Genomic DNA, 20,904 nt, shown 5'->3' on the forward strand with positions numbered 1-20,904 from the left:
AGTAGAATCCACACATGTTGGACACCCGACATCAGAGTTGATTTATTTTTTACAAAGCAAATACACCTTTGTACTGACTAGACCTCCAAACATCTTATCTCCCTCACTCAGCTTAAGTGACCCCAGTGCTAATGGAGAGGAACAGGAGAGGGGCAACCAAAGATGCTGGGCAGGCACCTGATGTCCTCCTTAAAATTCAATGACCCCATCCGTTAGGATTCCAGTGGATGGCCCACATGGTGTCCAAGGTCGTAATGCAGCACAATGAAAACCTGTGCCTTTGTGTGACTGACAGACTTGTTCCACCCTCTGGCTTGTATACAATTTTTGGGCATTTTGCTAAGGCACCCTAGTGGAAAAAGACTTGTCTAGAAAATGTTTGCATAGAATGGCCCTATAAAGTTCCTAAAAGCCTCCATCTTCCCAAGTAAAAATGCAAATGATAACTGTTCCTTATGGTACAGCGGATTCTGATGTCCTGGTATAATAGATATTTTTCTGCTTTTCTTTACAATATATCAAATATTTCCGATATGAAAGGCAGTGTTACACTCGAACAGCCTTTTTTTAACCAGGGTGCCTTGAGGCTTCTTCAGGGGTGCCTTGAGGCTTCTTCAGGGGTGCCTTGGCAAAATGCCTAAAAATTAGGCCCCTTTCATACAGGCGGACCGTTCAGATCCACCTGTCAGTTTTTTTGACGGATCTGAACGGTCACCCCATGCATCTTTATGGGGCATCGGATGTCGGTGGACATGTCAAATCTGGACACATGGAAACCCTTATTTTCCATCCGTCCAGCGGATCGGATTGGATGAGTCCGTTCCCATCCGATTCCCCTATAGAGATGCATGGGGAACTGACAGCTGTGTCTCCGCACACAGCGCAGAGAACAGCTGTCGTCATCCTGCTCAGCGGGGGATCGGCGGATCGATTCCCTGCTGAAATAAACTGAGCCCGTCTGACAAACGGACTGTGTGAAAGAGCCCTTAATCAAACATTTCATTATGCACCATTACAACCTTCTGGACACTGGCATCCTAACAACCAATGATGTCATCAGTTGATAAGGAGGATGTTGGTTGCATCCACAGCATCCTTGTTTGAACCTCCTCTGCCTCTCTTCCTCAGCACTAGGGTGATATTAGCTGACTGATGGAGAGAAACTGAGGGAGAAGAGAAACATTGGAATACTAGTAGTACCAGGGTGCAAAAGTGTATTTGCTTTTGGAAGAAAAAAATCACCTCCAATGTTGCGTTTCCTACATGTGTTAATGTTGCTGCATTATGTAAAACTTTTAGAATAGGTTCCTCGAGACTGTCCATAATTTTAAAGGGTGCCTCGAGACTGTCCATAATTTTAAGGGTTCTCCAGAGACTGTCCATAATTTTAAAGGGTGCCTCGAGATTGTCTATAATTTTAAAGGGGGCCTCGAGATTGTCTATAATTTTAAAGGGGGCCTCGAGACTGTCTATAATTTTAAAGGGTGCCTCGAGACTAGAGCTGCACGATTAATCGTATGAAAATCGCGATCTCAATTCACCCCTCCTGACGATCTAACCCTGAAATATGCTCGATTCTTTGCATAGCAGAGAGAACAGCTGTGGAAAAAAAAAAAAAAGCCTCCTGGCAAATGGCTATCAGCAAAGTCTCCCAATAACTATAAACAAAAATGATTACATTGTATCTTTTCCTTCCCTCTGCCAGGGAGAAAGGAAGTTTAACCTCTTAAAGACTGGATCTTTTTCTGACATTTGTTGCTTGCAAGTTAAAATCATTTTTTTTTGCTAGAAAAGTACTTGGAACCCCCAAATGCCTACAGAGACCCTACAGAATAAAATGGCGATTGTTGTAATATTTTATGTCACACTGTATTTGCGCAGCAGTCTTTCAAACGCAATTAATAGACTTTAATGAATAAAAAAAAAACGTAACAGTAAAGTTATCCCAATTTTTTTTTTGTTACACAGAGAATCGTGATCTTTATTCCAAGCTAAAAAATCGTGATTCTCATTTTGGCCAGAATCGTGCAGCTCTACTCGAGACTGTCCATAATTTTAAGGGTTGTCCAGAGACTGTCCATAATTTTAAAGGGGGCCTCGAGATTGTCTTTAATTTTAAAGGGTGCCTCGAGATTGTCTTTAATTTTAAAGGGTGCCTTGAGATTGTCTATAATTTTAAAGGGGGCCTCGAGATTGTCTTTAATTTTAAAGGGTGCCTCGAGATTGTCTTTAATTTTAAAGGGTGCCTCGAGACTGTCCATAATTTTAAAGGGTGCCTTGACTGAAGAAAGGTTGAGAAACGCTGCTCTAGAACACTGATAAACAGCAAAAACTTTAATTATATGGAAATTATTAGCTGTGTTTGTCGTTCTACAGCATAGAAGGAAACCCACATCCTTTTTCAGGAGAATTATTTATTAAATTCATGTGCTGTATTTTTAAAGAGAACACATTTTCCATGAAGGCTTATTCTGCGTAACCTGATATATAATATAAAGCCGCAAAGAAAGAAAGTATTGTTTTGTTGTAAGCTAATCGGGACAAGGAAATACATATATTCTTGTTGTTTTGCTAACCCAGCATTTAATTAAAATCTTGTAAAGTGATCTAATTGAAAACACCCGAATAATACTATGTTTAGCAGTAGGCTGATCTAACAGGTTTCACTAGACTAGGTTTACCGTAAGCCTTAACAGATTCTGTTCCAGATCCGAGCAGTACAATAGTTTTCTGAAACCAACTACTGCTTTTATAGAGATATGTGTGTCACCTGAGGCTCAGGGGAACGGCACACATCAGATTGAGAGCCTTCTAAAGCCAGGATGTTCTTTACTCTATTGTATTCCTCACATTAAAGTACAAAACGTCCCAGTAATTGTATCGCCTCCTAAACCTCCCAAAGCAGCTTTCCAAATGGGTCTCCCAAGCCTTCTCCCTCTATGAAGTAGATTTCAACGCTGATCACCCCTCACTGCTACCATTAGTGCCTTTCCAGTGCAGCACACATCTCTTTTTAGGCCCTTCCTGGGGCAAATATCTAATTCCCAAAGTGAAGGTTGGCGGATCTCCTCCAGTCGTCCACAGGTTCTCTGGGCTCAGCTGCTCCTCCTGTGGCCAGCCCTTCCTCACATTAAAGTACAAAATGTCCCAGTACTTGTATCACCTCACCCTCCCCGAGGTCTCATTCAATCCAGAGCTGTGCCCATATGTAGCGGCTCTCTGCTCTTTCTATGCATTAACAGGACAGAGAGGCAGGAGTGGGAGCCATTGGCTCCTGCTGCTTTCAGATTCTTCGTAGAGCTGGAGACAGGGCTATTTGCTCCTTTTGCTGTCTGATCCAATGAGGCTGCGCTGTGTGTGTGTCTATAGACACACACAACATGGTTTAGGAGCGAGCCTGCAGGTGTGCCTCCATGGAAAGCAGCTTCTTTTGATGGCGCACCTAGAAGAAGAGGAGTCTAGAGTGCCAGCAGGGGACCCCAGAAAAAAGGTTTGGGGCGGTTCTGTGCATACCATTGCATGTTACAGGTATGTGTAACAGGTTTGTTTTATTAAAAAAAAAAAAATTACGTTTTACAAATGCTTTCGGTAGTAGCAGTACAGTAGAGTAGGATTCTTATCTAGATGCCTCTTTGCAGGTGCCATATAGAGAAGCTTCTACAAATGGGTCTCCCAAGCCATCTGCCTCTATTAAGTAGACCTCAATGCTGATCACCCCTCACTGCTGCCACTAGTGCCTTTCCAGTTCAGCACACATCTCTTTTTAGGCCCTTCCTGGGGCAAATCTCGAATTCCCAAAGTGAAGGTTGCCAGATCTCTTCCAGTTGTCCACAGGTTCTCTGGGCTCAGCTGCTTCCCCTGTGGCCCCTGCCATCTCAGCACTCATGACCTCTTTATTGCGCTTGACCTCTCTATTTGCAGTCTTCTCTTCTCTACATCCCTTAAAAGTGCAGAATTTATACAGCTTGTTTGAACTGTCAGTAGAAAGGGGGCAGAGAGCTGAAGTTACGCTCTGCAGACCTCAGTGAGGAGAGCTCTGTACTGAATTGAGGGAAGAGACACACAGGAACAGAGTTGAGGCAGAGAATTAAAAATGTAGTAACTTAGATTTTCAGATTAAAACTTTTAGCTTGTTTAAAACTGCTTGGTGGCTCCCGCGTCACTTCCAGTCTCTGCAAACGTCAACCGACTCCACCCTACGCGTGTCGTCACGTGACTTCCTGTCATTTTTAAACAAGCTGAAAGTTTTAATCTGTGAAGGTTACTACATTTTTAAGTTTTATACGAATTACTACACTAAGTATAACCTTTTTTTTTTTTTTTTGCATGAACCACCACATGGGAGAAACGCCATTTTAAAGGGCCATACACTCAGTCACTACCAGAGTTACCTGGTGGAAGAAAGGAGGAGGAGAAGGAATAGAGGAGTCCATCTTTGCATATCCCAGCAAAGGGGCAAGCGTGTTTTGACCTAGTAAGAGAGGTTAAACAGAGCGGTGAGCACATAGTGTGAGAGATGGTGGGAGTCACTGAAGCACCAGCACTTTGAGCGCCGGTTCACATTAACGCGACGCTACTTCCTGGGGCGACCTCCGAGATTGCGGTGCAAGCAGCGCGCCGCGACCTCGGAGCGGCTGCCACGGACTTCATAACATTGAAGTCTATGGCGGTCGCCTCCTGGTCGCCCCAAAGAAGCTCCGGACCCTTTTTCTAGGTCGGAGCGACTTGTGTCGCTCCTATTAGAACGGGTCCGCAGCTTCCCTATGGGAGGCGACATGTGAGGCGACCAGGTCGCCTCACAGGTCGCCCTAGTGTGAACCGAGCCTTAGTGTGGATCATCTTGTTTGTGGATGCACTTATGAACTACATTTACTAACAGTTTTTGTTGTGGAAGATTGTACTCACTGTTTCATGTGCACTAGGAATATTGAGTTATTCATAGATAAATACACAGGAGTATTTATGGGATGTCCCAATGATTAACACACTTCAGTAAGAGTAGAGGCGCAGCAACATATTATTTAAAGTTCTTTTTCATTGCACAGTTGTGGGAACACAATTAGGTTGTACGCAGCCACCCATTATTAGATTATTTAATTACACGCCATGTTAGGTAATGCGGTGTAATGCACTCGCCCTCTTTTCATTGATCTCTCATTATTGGCTGACAAACAGCCATTGGCTCCCACTGTTAAAGAGGAAGTAAACCCTCCTCAGGAAGTTGTACCTATAGGTAAGCCTATGATAAGGCTTACCTATAGGTACTGTAAATATCTCCTAAACATGTACCGTTTAGGAGATATTTACCTTTAATGCAGCCAGTGACGTCACTGGCGCATGCGCTCTGAAGGAACGGCTGATCGTGCCGTTCCTTCAGAGCCTCGTGCCGTGACCGTCGGCTCCCGCGCGCGTGCGCGGGAGTGACGTCACCGCGGCTCCGGCCAATCAGATGACCGGATGCCGCGATCCTGGAAGACGAGCGACATGTCATGTCGCCCGTCATACAGGTAAGAGAGCGGCACGGCGGGGGCTCGTTCTAAGGTAAGTATTTCATAATGAGCTAGTATGCGATGCATACTAGCTCATTATGTCTTTCTCTTGCAGGTTGTAAAAAAAAAAAAAATTTTTAAACAAGTTTACAACCTCTTTAATCACAGCCAGTGAACCAATGAGGAGAAAGTGGGGGCGAGGCTGAGCCATGTCTTTAAAGTCTGTGTTGGCCACCCCATTCTTATCTGAGCTCCCTCCAATCCAGCAATGTTTATGATGGCCTCGGCTGTCTTGGGACTCGCCCTCATTGGCTGAGATAGCAGCAGGAGCCCATTGGCTCTCACTGCTGTCAATCACAGCCAATGAGGAGAGAAGGGGGGTGGGACCAAGCCACGGCTCTGTGCATCTTGTGGACACATAGATCGGGGCTCAGGAGCGAGCATGTACTAGTGCCCCATAGCAAGCAGCTTTTTTTTTTTTCTGGCACTGTTTAAGGGAAAGGAGCCAGGAGAGCTGGCGGGGGACCCAAGAAGAGGATTGTGGCTGCTCTGTGCAAAACCACTGCACAGAGCAGGTAAGTATAACATGTTATTTAAAAAAAATAAAATAAATACCACTTTAATTGTTAACCTCTCAATGTTCTTGTTTTTTTACCTGACTCTGCAATGCTGTTGCAATCCTTTAAATAAAGAATTAAAAAAAAGCGAGAATTTAGCGTACAGGCGGTGTTTACGAGCCCCTAAAAAAAAATCCATGTGTGTTTTGGGTTTATGTACAAACAGGAGAATATAAAAATGACTGGTGATGGCTTTAAAGGATAATTTCACCCTTTGAACTTGTTACATGTTCCAGTTTTTTCAGCTGGACCCACTGTCAAAATTTACAAAAAGCACGGCCATGCAGGTCTCCGTCCATACAGCCACGTCATTCTTCAGTTTCCTGTGAATGAATGCCTACAAGTACCGTCAGCCATTGAGGCTGATGGCTTGTAGTTCTCAATGAGCGGCAAGGGCACCGGTGAGCACTCCTGTAGTCCATTGATCTTCCTGCTCTCAGGCAATGAACTGCCTGCCCATACGAGGTACGAGCCGACAGCTATGCCGAGTCTGCAGGAGCTAGGCATTGCACCCGTGATCAGCTCTGCAGGCTCCTTAGAACAAAAATAAAAATAAATGCACATTTATTAACTGAAAAAAAATGTGCGTTTGTATTTTCTTTAAAAAAGGGAATTTATCCTATAATGTTCTAATCTGCAGTAAGAATTAGCATTAAAAATACCTTTCTGTTATTGCAACATTTTAATCCATTAATTATGAATTCTGATCCCTGTGTCTCCTAGTGACAGTAGAATAGGGATGTTTACAATCTTGTAAATTTAATATAGCATAATGCATAGCTTAACTTCTTTCCCACTCGTGGCCTATACTGTATTTCATTCCCTCCAGCATTGTGTTCAAAGGTGTCTTATTCATTTACAGCTTTAATGGAGAATTCTTGACAGGTTATTTGACTTTCTAATGATTTTATTACAGGTGGATACTTTGCGAACAGCCTCGCCATTATGACTGATGCACTTCACATGCTAACTGATCTCAGCGGTATTATTTTGACCTTGCTTGCACTGTGGCTTTCTGAAAAGTCTCCCAACAAACGTTTCACCTTTGGATTCCATCGCTTAGGTGCGTTTTTTTATATTTTAGAGTTTTTAAAAACAAATCCATTTCAGGTTGCATATTGAGCAACTGTAACCTTATATGTTTATGTGCTTATATATAGGATTTGCAAGCCGAATTTTTTTTTTCACTTCAGCTGCAGAAAATGATCTCATCAATTTTAGGCAACAAAAGTGTGACCAGTATAATATAAAAAAATCGATTACAGTTTTATGCATGGCTTAAATTAAAGCAATACATGTCTTAAAATATGAGCTTTGGTGTATTAATAATGCTCATGTTGTACAAGGCGATAATAGTAGGCAGGTATACATAGCAGTTTCTAAAATTAAAGCAGAGGTTGGGCGCTACTACCCAAAAGATGAGGGAATTTTCTAGCGCTGCCGGGTGCGGAAAGGCAATCGTGAAAAGAATCCGCAACTCCTTGCTACTTAAATCTTCAAAATGTATTGGTTCTCCATAAAAGACAGTGTGAGACAGCACATGTAAATGCGTTTCAGCCTTGTGGGCCTTGTTCACTACAAATGCCATGTACAAAAATGCCCCAATATATAGTGTTTAAACTAGGGATCGACCGATTATCGGCAACACCGATATATCGGGGGCCGATATGCACTTTCCCCGATATATATCGGAATCAGCCCCTGAGGTTACCGATATTGCCGATATTTTGGGAAAGTGCTTGTACCGGAGTGATGCCAGCAGCTAGAGGCATCACCCCGGTACCGGCGTCCATAGCCGACGGTCGGCTGTCTTGTAATGATCCCTCCACAACAGATCCCTCCACAACAGTACCTGTGAAAAAAAAAAAAATCTTTTTAAATGTCCGGAAATATCGGCCGATACCGATATCCGATGACCAAAATATTGGTATCGGCATTAAAAAAAACGATTTCGGTCGATCACTAGTATAAACCCCTCCTGGCAACGTGTTTTATATGTGGTGTATACACTAATTATTGTGGCATTTTTGTACAAGACCCACAAGGATGAAACGCTTTTATGTTTGCTATCTGACACTGTTTTTTATAGAAAAGTCAAAAGCCAAATATCACAATGTAAAAATGATTTGCTCCTAAAAATAAAATTTAGGCTTGAAATACAGATTCAAGGTAATATTCTGATCGTGGTCTCCTATGAAACCTGCTTAGTTTCATCTTTCACATCGCAGTTTACCTGTATACAGCTGCAAGGAAAAGTAGGTGAACCCTTTGGAATGATATGGATTTCTGCTTAAATTGGTCATAAAATGTGATCTGATCATCATCTAAAGCCCCGTACACGCGTACCGATTGTCGGCCGTAAATATTCGGCCGCCAACCGATCGGCCGATTGTAGGCTTGTTAGTATGATGCTTCCGACAGCCGACAGCGCATTTTCGGCCGAACAGAATCTGTCGTGCAGACTTTAAAATATTTGTTGGCCGTCACCAGAACGGCCGATTGTTTGCCAGTCAGTACAGAATTCGGCCGACAGACAGCAGATTAGTAAGACTGGGCATGCTCAGAAAAGAAAAAACACACGGAAAGTTAACCATCACATGACATCACTTCTGCAGTCGGCTGTTGTTGGCCGACAAAATTCGTGTGCAGTCTTTAGCACTTTTCAGCCGACAGGACAGCACCGGACAAAAGACGGGCGATCGTGTGTACGGGGCTTTAGTCACAACAATAGACAATCAGTCTGCTTAAACCAATAACACACAAAGAATGAAATGTTGCCATGTTTTTATTGAACACACCATGTAAACATTCACAGTGCAGGTGGAAAAAGTATGTGAACCCTTGGATTTAATAACTGGTTGAACCTCTTTTGGCAGCAATAACTTCAACCAAACGTTTCCTGTAGTTGCAGATCAGACGTGCACAACGGTCAGGAGTAATTCCTGACCATTCCTCTTTACAGAACTGTTTCAGTTCAGCAATATTCTTGGGATGTCTGGTGTGAATTGCTTTCTTGAGGTCTTGCCACAGCATCTCAATCGGGTTGAGGTCAGGACTCTGACTGGGCCACTTCAGAATGTGTATTTTCTTCTTTTGAAGCCATTCTTTTGTTGATTTACTTCTATGCTTTGGGTCATTGTCCTATTGCAACACCCTTCTTCTGTTGAGCTTCAGCTGGTAGACAGATGGCCTTAAGTTCTCCTGCAAAATGTCTTGATAAACTTGGGAATTCATCTTTCCTTCGATGATAGCAATCCATCCAGGCCCTGACGCAGCAAAGCAGCCCCAAACCATGATGCCCCCTCCACCATACTTCACAGTTGGGATGAGGTATTGATGTTGGTGTGCTGTGCCTCTTTTTCACCACACATAGTGTTGTGTGTTTCTTCCAAACAACTCAAATTTGGTTTCATCTGTCCACAGAATATTTTGCCAGTACTGCTGTGGAACATCCAGGTGCTCTTGTGCAAACTGTAAACGTGCAGCAATGTTTTGTTTGGACAGCAGTGGCTTCCTCTGTGGTATCCTCCCATGAAATCCATTCTTGTTTAGTGTTTTACGTATTGTAGATTCGCTAACAGGGATGTTGGCATTTGCTAGTGACTTTTGTAAGTCTTTAGCTGACACTCTAGGATTCTTCTTCACCTCATTGAGGTGACAATATTCATTCGCTATTGTCACACAACTGGGTGGGCTCAGAGCCCACCCTTTTTTGGAGCCTATTAGAGCCTATGGCTCTAATCACGTGCTTCAAAAAAAAAAATCCCCTATTGGAATCCATGCATCCGGCGCCCTGCATATGGATAGGGGGGCGGCGCCCCTGCGCCCCCAATGGACGGGCCACCCCTGAAAGACACGCTGACAGCAACTGTCGCTGTTTGCACCTAGCCGCACACCACACCTGCTAGATGTGCGACTATATGCATACAGACATGGCTGATGTCAGCCTGTCATTACTTTGTATAGGTTGAGTGGCTACTGTTATTTGCATGCGCCTGTCATTCCAGCTGTCAGAACTTGCTTATTCCTGTGGCTGGAATCTGGTGTATGCAAGTAAACACCTGTGTGAAGGAGATCTAAAGAAGAAATCTACTTGCTTGTCTCTCTTCCTGGCCAATCTTCATACTCTTCAAGAGTTTCAGTGCTTTTGGAATCCTTTTCATTTGACACACTTTCAGTAGAACCTGATTCCTTGTCCCGCACTGAGTGCTGTGCCTCTGTTGCCCGGCCCCTAGGTCATAACAGGACACAACATTGAAATAGGGCCTGGTAGAAGGAAGTACACGTTTGATGGGTAACCAATGCCTCATACAGACGATCAAATAATCGTACAAAAAAAAAATCGCTTTCGAATTGATCGCACAATAATTTGATCGTTAGTACACAGCTTTCGATAGCCGATCATGACATTTTGTCCAACAAAATCTGAAGGGACAAACCCGAAAACGTTTGTCGTGCGATAGCCTAGCGAACGACAATTGTTTAATCAGTACAGTATGCGTCCGCTAAAAATCGATAGACAAAGACCACGCATGATCAGAAATACGAAAATAACCTGGAAAAAGCCTGGCTGCCATTGTTTTTGTTTTGCACCATCCGATACGTAGCTACGTAGCCAGGAAGCTTTTCTAGAATCGTATGAAAAAAAAATCATATGTTTAGTACGCATTGTTGAATTTGATATTAATATCATGCAACAAAATATGAACGATAAGTCGTCCGATTATGTGATCGTGTGTACAAGGCATAAGACCCCTGCCCTCCTATAAAGAAGATTCTCTATGCACTTGAAGATAATGAGATGGGATGATAGCTCAGAGAATTTTGCAACAGGGTTGTTTTGAAGATGCCTTTTTATTGTGAAAAAGAACAAGATACCTACAATCATTTATTGATGGCTGGCTGCATGTACAGTCAGATTTCTAAGCAATCTTTCTAATGAAAGATTGTTCCACAAGCATGCATGTCAGCATTAGGTGTACAAGCATTTTTTATACTATGGAGATTTTAGGGAAGTTCTTGAGAGTGCAAAGTATTACAAAATATTCATAGGACAGTGCAAGATAATTTTGAAACAATGCTTCCAAGTTCAGAAAATGCATGTGCATAATATGTACATGTTATTTTAAGATGGTGATAATAGGAATGATCATTTGTCTGATTAAATATTGCTGAAAAATTCCAGGTCTTTAGATCAATTGTACATTATTTAAGACTGCTTGTTTATACCAGTGATTGTCGGGGAAATCTTTCAAATGTGTACCCACCATGGGCTCTGGACCGATCATAATTGCCTGAAGTCAATACTTGCTAAGTCCTGTATATGGGCTGACCGCTCTGCACTACTGTGGTTAATGTACAAATAAAGGCTCCTAAGCAAGTGGCAAATCCAGTTACCATGTGATGCACAAGCCTCAATAAAGTAAAAAAACTTTCTTTACCTTTCCTGACTGAGCAGAATCCTCCTTCATTTGTGTCTTACACACTCCCCCCTCCCAGACACTGCAGCTCAGAGTGGGAGGATTTCATCAACCGAGGCACTGCTGCCAATCCATAAAGCACTGAGCAGGACTACTAGGTAGGAACAGGTGCTGGTTGACAAACTACAAGGAAGAAGTAAGGCGCCTCTGAGTGTAGCCGATAATCCTTTATTACACAAACTATAAGCAGACTTACACTTGGGATGACGCGTCCTCACGGCTCGGGGTCTCTTCCTGGTCCCGCGACTCGTCCCATCTTCCGACTGTTCAGCAGCACGGGGATGACGCCAAAGGGGGAGCCCAATCAGGAGCGGTGAATCAATGCAAGGCTGCGGTGGTACGCATGCCTTGCTCGCGGACCGCACCGAGCATGGTGATGTAAGGGGGCGGTAACGCGTTTTCGGAGCATGCGCAGTTGTGCTCGGTCTGACGAAGGAGCACAACTGTGCATGCTCCGAAAAACGTGTTACCGTCCCCTTACATCACCATGCTCGGTGTAGTCCATGAGCGAGGCATGCGTTCCACTGCAGCCTCGCATTAATTCACCGCTCCTGATTGGGCTCCCCCTTTGGCGTCATCCCCCTGCTGCTGGACAGTCGGAAGACGGGACGAGTCACGGGACCAGGAGAAGACCCCGAGCCGTGAGGACACATGTCATTCCAAGTGTAAGTCTGCTTATCATTTGTGTAATAAAGGGTTATCGGCTACACTCAGAGGCGCCTTACTTCTTCCTTGTCTACTAGTTGGAACAGCTTCTTCCATTCCCAAGAACTGCCCTCAGAGTTAGTGTGGTATACTTGCACACTATCAAAAGTCCACCCACCTCCTTGTTTTTCCTTTCCCCCCCCCCAAAGACTAAATTGAAGGACTGTTTTTTCAAGCAGAGGCGATCAAAAAACGGGTTAGAGGTTGCAGTGACAATACCTGATAGCCACAACCCTGCAACATGATTTTCATTGGTTTGTAGTGCTACAAGCAGGCATGGCCTACATGCTCTGAATTCAGAAGCAGTGCAGCATTGTCGCCACCCCGTTATAGGAAGCTGCATTAGGTGGTCTTCACTGGCAGGCTCCGAAAGGTATTTGTAAAACTTTTGCTAAGGGACTACAAGAAAGCTGTAACTAGTCCAGCTAGGTAGATGTGAAAAGTTGATCCATGTTTTTATCTGTGCTAGGGATAGCTCCCCCTGAGAATATTAAGTAGATGTGAAAAGTGCAGCGTTTACATCCATGTGCATTGAAAAGAGAACCAATGGTGGCATGGAATGTGTGAGCATAAGGATACATGGATGTTTACATATAAAAACAATTAAAACAATTCATGAAATGACATATGTTTGAAGGAGAAGTACAGCCAAAACTCGTTTGGATATACGTCTCCTGTGGATCACAGGAATACAGTCCATTTTGCACTCCTGTGACCCGTTTTCAGCAGCTCTTTGCTGACATCACAGAGTTGGTCCATTCTCTGGTATTATCACGACCATAGAGTCAGGATCCACCCACATGCCTGAACCGGCACCTGGCTCAGCCTCTCAGCGTGCCTTCCTCTACAGCTCAGAGCTCCAGTGAGCGGGGAGGGGGCAGAGCAGAGAGCAGCTGATTGACAGTCACCAGCTCTCTGCTTATGGAGCTATAAGAACCAAGCGATCAGGGGTGTTTGATCGCTCCGTTCTCAGTGTTGGAGGCGCTGGGGGACAGATGCAGCATCGGGACCAATGCTGCATCCACCTAGGTACGTATAAATAAAAAAAAAAAATCTCTTTTAAGTGCATTTTGGGAAAGCACCTACTTTATATTTATAGCTTGTTCCTATTCACATAGCATAACCTAATAAAAGTATTTTAAAAATACTACCTTTTTTACTTGCCTGAAAATCCTACCTAGCTTTCCCCTTCTATGTGATCTTAAGGAGGGGGCTAGGATACTATGTTTACTATAATTAACCCTGTCTGTACTGTTTGACAGATCTCATCAGTTGTAAAAGTAGATATGCACTCTCTGTCCTAACAAAGGGTTCAAAATCTCAAGGCTTGAGTGTTACATTGTATGATAATGCACTTTAAAACAAATCTTTTTCTAAAACTGTCCCCTAATTGCACATCCAAAGCTTTAATGGACAATAGAAGCTGTCCTTGTATATAATCCTGCTCTGGGGGGGAAAAAAGGTAAATGAATTATTTTAAATAATTTTTTAGCTATGCTGTGTAAATTGGAACACATATCAAACCTGTAGTGGAGGGTTTCTTAAATGTAACAGCAAAGGTGAAAATATACTTTAACGTCTCAAGTTTTTGTCATTTGATTGAAATCTGCTTTAATATAAATGTTTGCAGCTGTGTATCACCATTCTTGCATTGCAGAGAGCTCTTGATAAATTTGCATTACTTAATCTGCTACTTTTCCCTATTGTTTAATTATTCTATTTTTTTTTTCTATTGTAGAGGTCCTGTCTGCTATTATTAGTGTATTATTGGTGTACATTCTCACAGGCTTCCTGCTCTATGAAGCAGCGCAGAGGACTATCCATATGGACTATACTATTAATGGAGATGTAATGTTGATAACAGCAGCTGTTGGTGTTGCTGTAAACCTCATGTAAGTTACAACAAAAGCTGTCTTTATGGGTACATTTATTTATCACTTGAGTGGGATTTAAATGGACAAATCAGCTTTTTGTAAGACATTTCTGATCAGTATTGAACTTTATTTGGATGGAGAAGATGCCTACACTTGCAACCGGTATTTTATACATTAACTGTATGAGAGAGTAGGGGTGCTCATCAGCTCCTACAAACAGCTTGCACAATAATTGTTCTCTGTAGCGATTGGACGTGGATCGGACTGCCTGCTACGATTTACAGTTTGCTACAGATTAGATGCATTGTATAGTCATATCCTAAGTGTTAAATTATCCTTCAATGGTTGGCTGTAAATTCAAAATATTCAGGGACTTGTTTTGGTTCCATTAATCAGGAGTTCCATCAAGCAATCTACATTTTTTTTTTTTGTCCAGTATTGTCACAGTCTTATGGATTTCTCTAGGGCAACCCCATATCTGCTGTTGGAATAATTCTGTGTTTTTCCCTGGATGTGATGCCACATATGCACACTGAACTATTTTGTTGCATGTCTCCTGAAGAAGCAGTAAATATTTGCAAAACGTGTTGGGACCTACAGCAGTATTCCTGCATAGAGCATTCTGTTTTTTGCATGATGATTAAATAACTAAATTGTATGTGCATTTATAATGGGGCCAGCAGGAACTAGAGCCTTTCCCGGGATGGGCAGGATACCTTTTATATTTTATACAGTGCATCCGGAAAGTATTCCAGCGCGTCACTTTTTCCACATTTTGTTATGTTACAGCCTTGTTTCAAAATTGATTAAATTCATTATTTTCCTCAAAATTCTACATTCTCCATAATCACAACGTGAAAGAAGTTTGTTTGAAATCTTTGCAAAATTATAAAAAATGAAAAAAAAAAAAAAAACCCATGTACATAAGTATTCACAGCCTTTTCTCAATACTTTGTTGAAACCCATTTGGCACCAATTACAGCCTCAAGTCTTTTTCAGTAAGATGCTATAAGCTTGGGGCCTGAGTCGCAGCATTCCTCCTGGCTGACAGCCCCCTCCCCATTTTAATGGGTAAGGGTTCTGTCTGGAGTGGTGCCCGTCTGGTTCCTGCTATGGTGAGTAGCTGTCCCCCCTTTCCCCCTGTAGAGTTTTGGGGTGGGTGTGGTCCCCTCCTTGCGACCGTAGGACCCCCGGGTTCCTCTTCTTCCCGTCAAGCACTCCCCCTTTCATCTGCCCCCCCCCCACCCCTCCCCCCCCCCTTGTATGTTGGGGCTGTGAGGGTTGTCTTGTCCACCACCTGGGGTGGGGGCAGGGCGCTGTGCTGGTGATGGGGGCCGGGGGGTGGTGTTGTACCTGGTGGGGGCTTCTGCCAGAGCCCCTGTCCTGTCTGGGTCTGTCCTTGAGGCCTAGGGATCCCTCCTGTGTCCCTATGCGCTGAGGGAGGCCGCCATTTTACTATAGCCTGTGTTTCTATGCATGGTGGCCATGTTTGTGTAGTCCGGCCATTTTGCAGTGGCTTGCCATTGAAAACAGCGGTGACCATGACAGTGAAGCCCTGTGGGCAGCCAATTCGGCGGTGGGAGTCCCTCCTCATCCCCTGGTGCTGACTCCTGGATCTTTTCCCTTCCTGGTCTTTGCACGTGGAGTAAAGACTATGCTAGTGGCTGCAGGTGCCCGTTTCTGCTGGGTGGTGAGTCTGGTGGGCTTCTCTCCCTCTCTGCTGAGGATCGCTTAGTGCTTGTGCCTGGCAACGGGGTGGTGCTGCCAGTGCGGTGGACGTTGTCCCTTTGCAGTGTTTTACACTTTGTGGGGTCCCCCTGGTGACTCATGGAGTCTTTGGAGCACATCTCCCCACCTGACCCCCTTCTCTGAGGCTGCAGGGTCTTCCGGGTCCCCACCATCCATCGATGCACTGACGGCAGTCCTGGAGTCCTTTGTGTCCCAGGTGGAGGTGGCTTTCGGGCGACGGACTAGCAAAAAGCGCCCCCTGCCTCATCTGTCTCATTGGATCCTGAATCTGATGTGGGTCACCCTGCTGGGTCTGGGACCACGTAACCCGGAATCCTCAGATAGTAAGGATGATTCCTCCACATCTGCAACCGCGCACGAAAAGGCACTGGCGGAAGCACTGATTGTATCTGTGTGTGAGACCTTGAAGATGGAGGCCGCAGCTACAGCGGCAACGAAGGCGCAGGTTAGCTTTTGGCACTTATAAGCCATCCAGAGCAGCAAAGGCGTTTCCTTTTCCTGCCTATTTTGACAAAATTGTCGCTAAAGAGTGGGGATGACCAAAGCATCCCCTTGGGGTCCCTAAGTGATTTACTAGGTGTTACCCCTATGAGGAGTCCCTTATTAGGAAGTGGATTGTTCTACCAGTGGTGGACTCTCCAGTTTCCAGATTGAACAAGACAACCATGATTCCAGTTGAAGAGTCCCTGGCCTTTAAGTATCCAGCTGACAGGAAGGCGAAGGCCTGCAATATGCACACTTTGGCTGGTTCGGCACTCAGGCCGGTATTCACCATTACCCTGGTGTCGCAAACTCTGACCGAGTGGTCTAAGTTTTTATGCTGTGACCTGGAGGGAGAACGGGGCTGCCTTTGTGGAATTGGCGGACCAGGGGCTACAGTTTCTACAGTTTATCTGTAATGTCTTTTTGGACACGGCTCCTCTAGTGGCTCGGCTCTCTGTTTCAGCAGTGGTCCTTTGGCGTGTCTCTTAGCTTAAATGCTGGCCTGCGGACCAGACTTCTAAAAAGACCTTGACTGAGCTCTCCTTTCAAGGGGATCACCTGTTTGGGGATACCCTGAATGACATTAAAGGTCTCACAGGGGGAAAGAGTACTTTTCTTCTGCAGGCTACTAGGTGCAAGGATCCTTGTTGTAGACGTAACCCCCCCCCCCCCCCCCTTGGCTCATAAGTTTTTTTTTTTGTTTTGTTTTTTTTGTCCCTCAGGGTCAACTGCCAAGGGCTCGAAGCCTTTCAGGGCCTCCTCTTGGAGGATCCAAACGAACCTGGTCTGGCAAGCCAAGAGCGGGCTCCTCCAGACCCACGGACAAGGCATCTTCAGCATGAAGGTGTGCTCTCACCCGTATCGGGGGCAGGGGGACGTCTTCGCTGGTTTCCGGACCCGTGGACTTCCCTGGTACAAGACAAGTGGATCCACAAAGTAATTCGGTCCAGGTACAAGATCACGGTGGTGGCATCCCTGCATCAGGGGGATTTTCTTGCCTCTATCGACATCAAGGATGCTTACCTTCACATTCCAATATGTGCCGGTCACTAGCACTTCCTCTGCTTTGCCGTGGGAGAGGAGCATTATCAGTTTGTGGCTTTACCCTTTTGGTCTCGCCCCTGCTCCTCGGGTCTTCACAAAAATGTTAGCCCCGGTTCTAGCATTGTTACGCCAACAGGAGATTGCGGTACTTGGCTTTTTGGACAATCTCCTTCTGCGAGCGGAGTCTCCTTCGGCTGATGAAAAACCTAGAGATCACAAGGCAAACTCTGCAGGAGTTCGGCTGGATTCTAAATTTTCAGAAGTCTGCTCTGGTTCAGTCCACAAAGCTGGACTATCTGGGCCTGACTCTGGACTCTGCCTTAGGGAGAGTACTCCTTCCTCTGGACCAACTCCAGAAATTGAAGGCTGCAATTCATCTCCTGCTGTCCAACAGATGGTCATCCCTCCAGACTTGCATCCTGGTGATGGGCCTGATGGTGTCTACCTTCGAGGCATTTACATTTGCACAGTTCCATACGAGGTTCCTGCAAAGGGAGATTCTAACCAAATGGGACAAGACTCCGCAGTCTCTGGACAATCGGATCCAGCTGAGTCGGGAACGAAGGAGTCCCTGATATGGTGGCTTCGTTCTCCTGCGCTTCGGCTGTGCAAATCCCTCCTCCCCTTTTTTGGACAGTGGTCACCACGGATGCCAGCCTGTCTGGCTGGGGAGGCATCCTCCGCAAGAATTCTGCTCAGGGGATCTGGACGCTGGAAGAGTCCAGACTACCGATCAGTGTCTTGGAACTCCAAGCGATCAGACTGTGTCTGGACCATTGGACAGACCATCTTCATGGTTGTCTAGTACGCATTCAATCTGTAAATGCCATGGCCTTGGCTTATGTCAATCACCAAGGGGGCACAAGAAGAGTCTTGGCGGCTCTGGATGTACCCGGCATTCTAAGGTGGGCAGAACGGTTCATTCCAGCCCTTTCCGCTGTACACATTCCTGGGATGGAAAAACTGGTAGGCGGATTACCTCAGTTGGCAGGCGTTGGACCAAGGGGAGTGGTCCCTTCATCCGGAGGTGTTTCATCAACTGTGTCTCCGGTGGGGCATCCCCGAGGTGAACCTCTTTGCGTCTCGACTCAACAAAAAGGTGCAGAGGTTTATGGCTCTGTCAAGGCATTCTCTGGCGGATGCCACAGACACGCTGGTGGCCCCTTGGGGTCAGTATTGTCTGATTTATGCCTTCCCTCTTCTGCCAAGGCTTCTATGTAGGTTCGAGGCAGAAGGGATTCTGGTCATCTTAGTTGCTCCGTACTGGCCTCACCGGGCTTGGTACGCCAATCTGGTGCGGCTGGTCGCTGATGTCCTTGGAAGCTTCCTCTCAGGGAGGATTTGCTGTCCCAAGGACCGATCTTCCATACTGCTTTACAGTTGCTGGTTTTGACGGCTTGGCTGTTGAACGCCAGGTGCTGAAGAATAGGCGTTTATGGGAGTCAGTGATTCCTACCCTGTTGAAAGCTAGGAAATCTACTTCTAGGAAGATCTACCATTGTACGTGGAAGACCTACATTGCGTGGTGTGAGTCTCTTAGGATTAATCCTCGCTCCTTCTCGGCTCAGATCTTGACCTTCCTTCAATGAGGGGTTGAACAGAAATTGGCCTTAAGTACCATCAAGGGCCAGGTGTCGGCTTTGGCGGTCTTCTTCCAATGACTTTTGGCCACACACTCCCTGGTGCGTACCTTTCTTCAGGGTGTCCAACGTATGGTTCCTCCATTGCGGGTTCAGTTGCCGCCTTGGAATCTCAATTTGGTGTTTTCGGTTCTCCAGAAGCCTCCATTTGAGAATCCTTGGGAGGTTCTCCTGCTGTCCTAGAAGGTGGCCTTTTTGGTGGCTATGACCTCTGCGCACAGGGTTGCGGAACTGGCGGCGTTATCCTGTCCACTTTACCTGGTGATTCACAAAGATAAGGTGGTTCTTCACCCCTGTCCATCGTTCCTCTCAAAGGTTATCTCTAATTTTCATTTGAATTAAGAAATTGTGTTGCCTTTCTTTTGTTCCAGGCCTAAACATCCAAAGGAAATTGTCTTGCATGCTTTGGATGTGGTCGGGGCAATTAGGGTGTACCTGGCAGCTACGGAGTCTTTCAGGAAGTGAGACCCTCTATTTGTGCTCACAGATGGACCTCGTAAAGGGTTGTCTGCACCTTCTGCTACCATTGCCATATGGATCAGACAGATGGTGATTCAGGCCTATTCCATCAGGATGATTAAGCACACAGTCAGTGTGTGAAACGCGTCTACCTTGTCACGCTTGTCCTATTTGGATGTCCAGTCAATAAATCTGGATTTTGACTCAACCTGGAGTGCTGCCAATTCCTTTTCTTTTATCAAGTTTTCACAGAGGCGAGCCGGGGCATTCACCTGTGTGAGTCATCAGGCAATTGCACCACCTTGAGCATTGATTCCTTGTCTGTTCTATTCCATCAGGGGTCAGGTTTCTCCTTTCCCTGTTAAGGCGCAATCTACTAGGGCGCATAGTGCCTCCTGGGCTTTGTCACCAGGCATCACTGACGCAGGTTTGCAAGGTGGCCACCTGATCGTCGGTGCACACTTTCACAAAGTTCTATAAAGTGGATGTTTTGGCATCTGCGGATGCTTCTTTTGGCCGCAAGGTTTTTCAGGCTGCTGTTTAGAGGACTTGATCCTCTTTGAGGGTGTATTGTTTTTTTTGTTTTTTTTCACATGGGCTCTAGTTGTTTTGGTTGAGCTCCCATTGCCTGGTTGGCTACTGTTTAGCCTGAGGAGTTTTTTTTGCTGTTCCATCCCCTCCATGTTTTACATTGCTTTGGGACATCCCAATGGTTATGAATTTTAGGAGCTGTGTTCATCAATGAATGAAAAAGAAAATGGGATTTTTGAGTAAAATCCATTTCTCTGATGTTTATTGATGGACACAGCACCCACCCCTATGTGGAGTTGTAATTCTCCAGACACTGCTTGTAACTAAACTGAGTGCCTATAACAGAGAGAGGGAGTATACCCCCTGGGACTGCCCATGGGCATAGCTAGACTTGTTCTTTTTTTTCTGCCTAGTGTCCTACTCCTGTAGGGGGCAGTATAACCCAGTGGTTAAGAATATCAGGAGCTGTGTCTGTCAATGAACGAAAGAGAAAATGGGGTTTTTGAATACCATAAAATCTATTTCTCTGATCACGGCTGTCCGGGACTCTCCCTCCTGATTGGCTAAACTACTTTCATTGACAGCTGCGGGAGCCAATATCACAACGGCTGTGTCTCAGCCAATCAGGAGAGGGGGGTGGGGCTGATTCACAACTGTGTCTGAATGGACACACGGAACTGCAGCTTTAGTTGGGTGCTTGCTGTGGGGGCACTCAACAGGAGGGAGGGGCTAGGAGCAGCAAAGAGGGACCTGAGAAGAGGAGGATCTTGACTGCTCTGTGCAAAACCAACTGTACAGAGGAGGTAAGTAGAACATGTTTGTTTAACAAAAAA

At 45.2% G+C, this 20,904-nt stretch overlaps 1 protein-coding gene across 1 annotated transcript in view; it reads left to right on the plus strand.

Annotated features, from left to right (window-relative positions):
* The window catches only part of SLC30A4 (solute carrier family 30 member 4), a 48,729-nt gene that overhangs the window by 5,895 nt on the left and 21,930 nt on the right, over nt 1-20,904 (plus strand). Inside the window, exons 2-3 of the mRNA XM_082254043.1 lie at nt 7,023-7,169; nt 14,030-14,183. Of these exons, the coding sequence (XP_082110169.1) occupies nt 7,023-7,169; nt 14,030-14,183 (301 nt within the window). The remainder of the gene's footprint in view (nt 1-7,022; nt 7,170-14,029; nt 14,184-20,904) is intronic.

Source organism: Pelophylax lessonae (assembly GCF_965119305.1).
Source record: "Pelophylax lessonae genome assembly, chromosome: 4".
Lineage (NCBI taxonomy): Eukaryota > Metazoa > Chordata > Amphibia > Anura > Ranidae > Pelophylax > Pelophylax lessonae.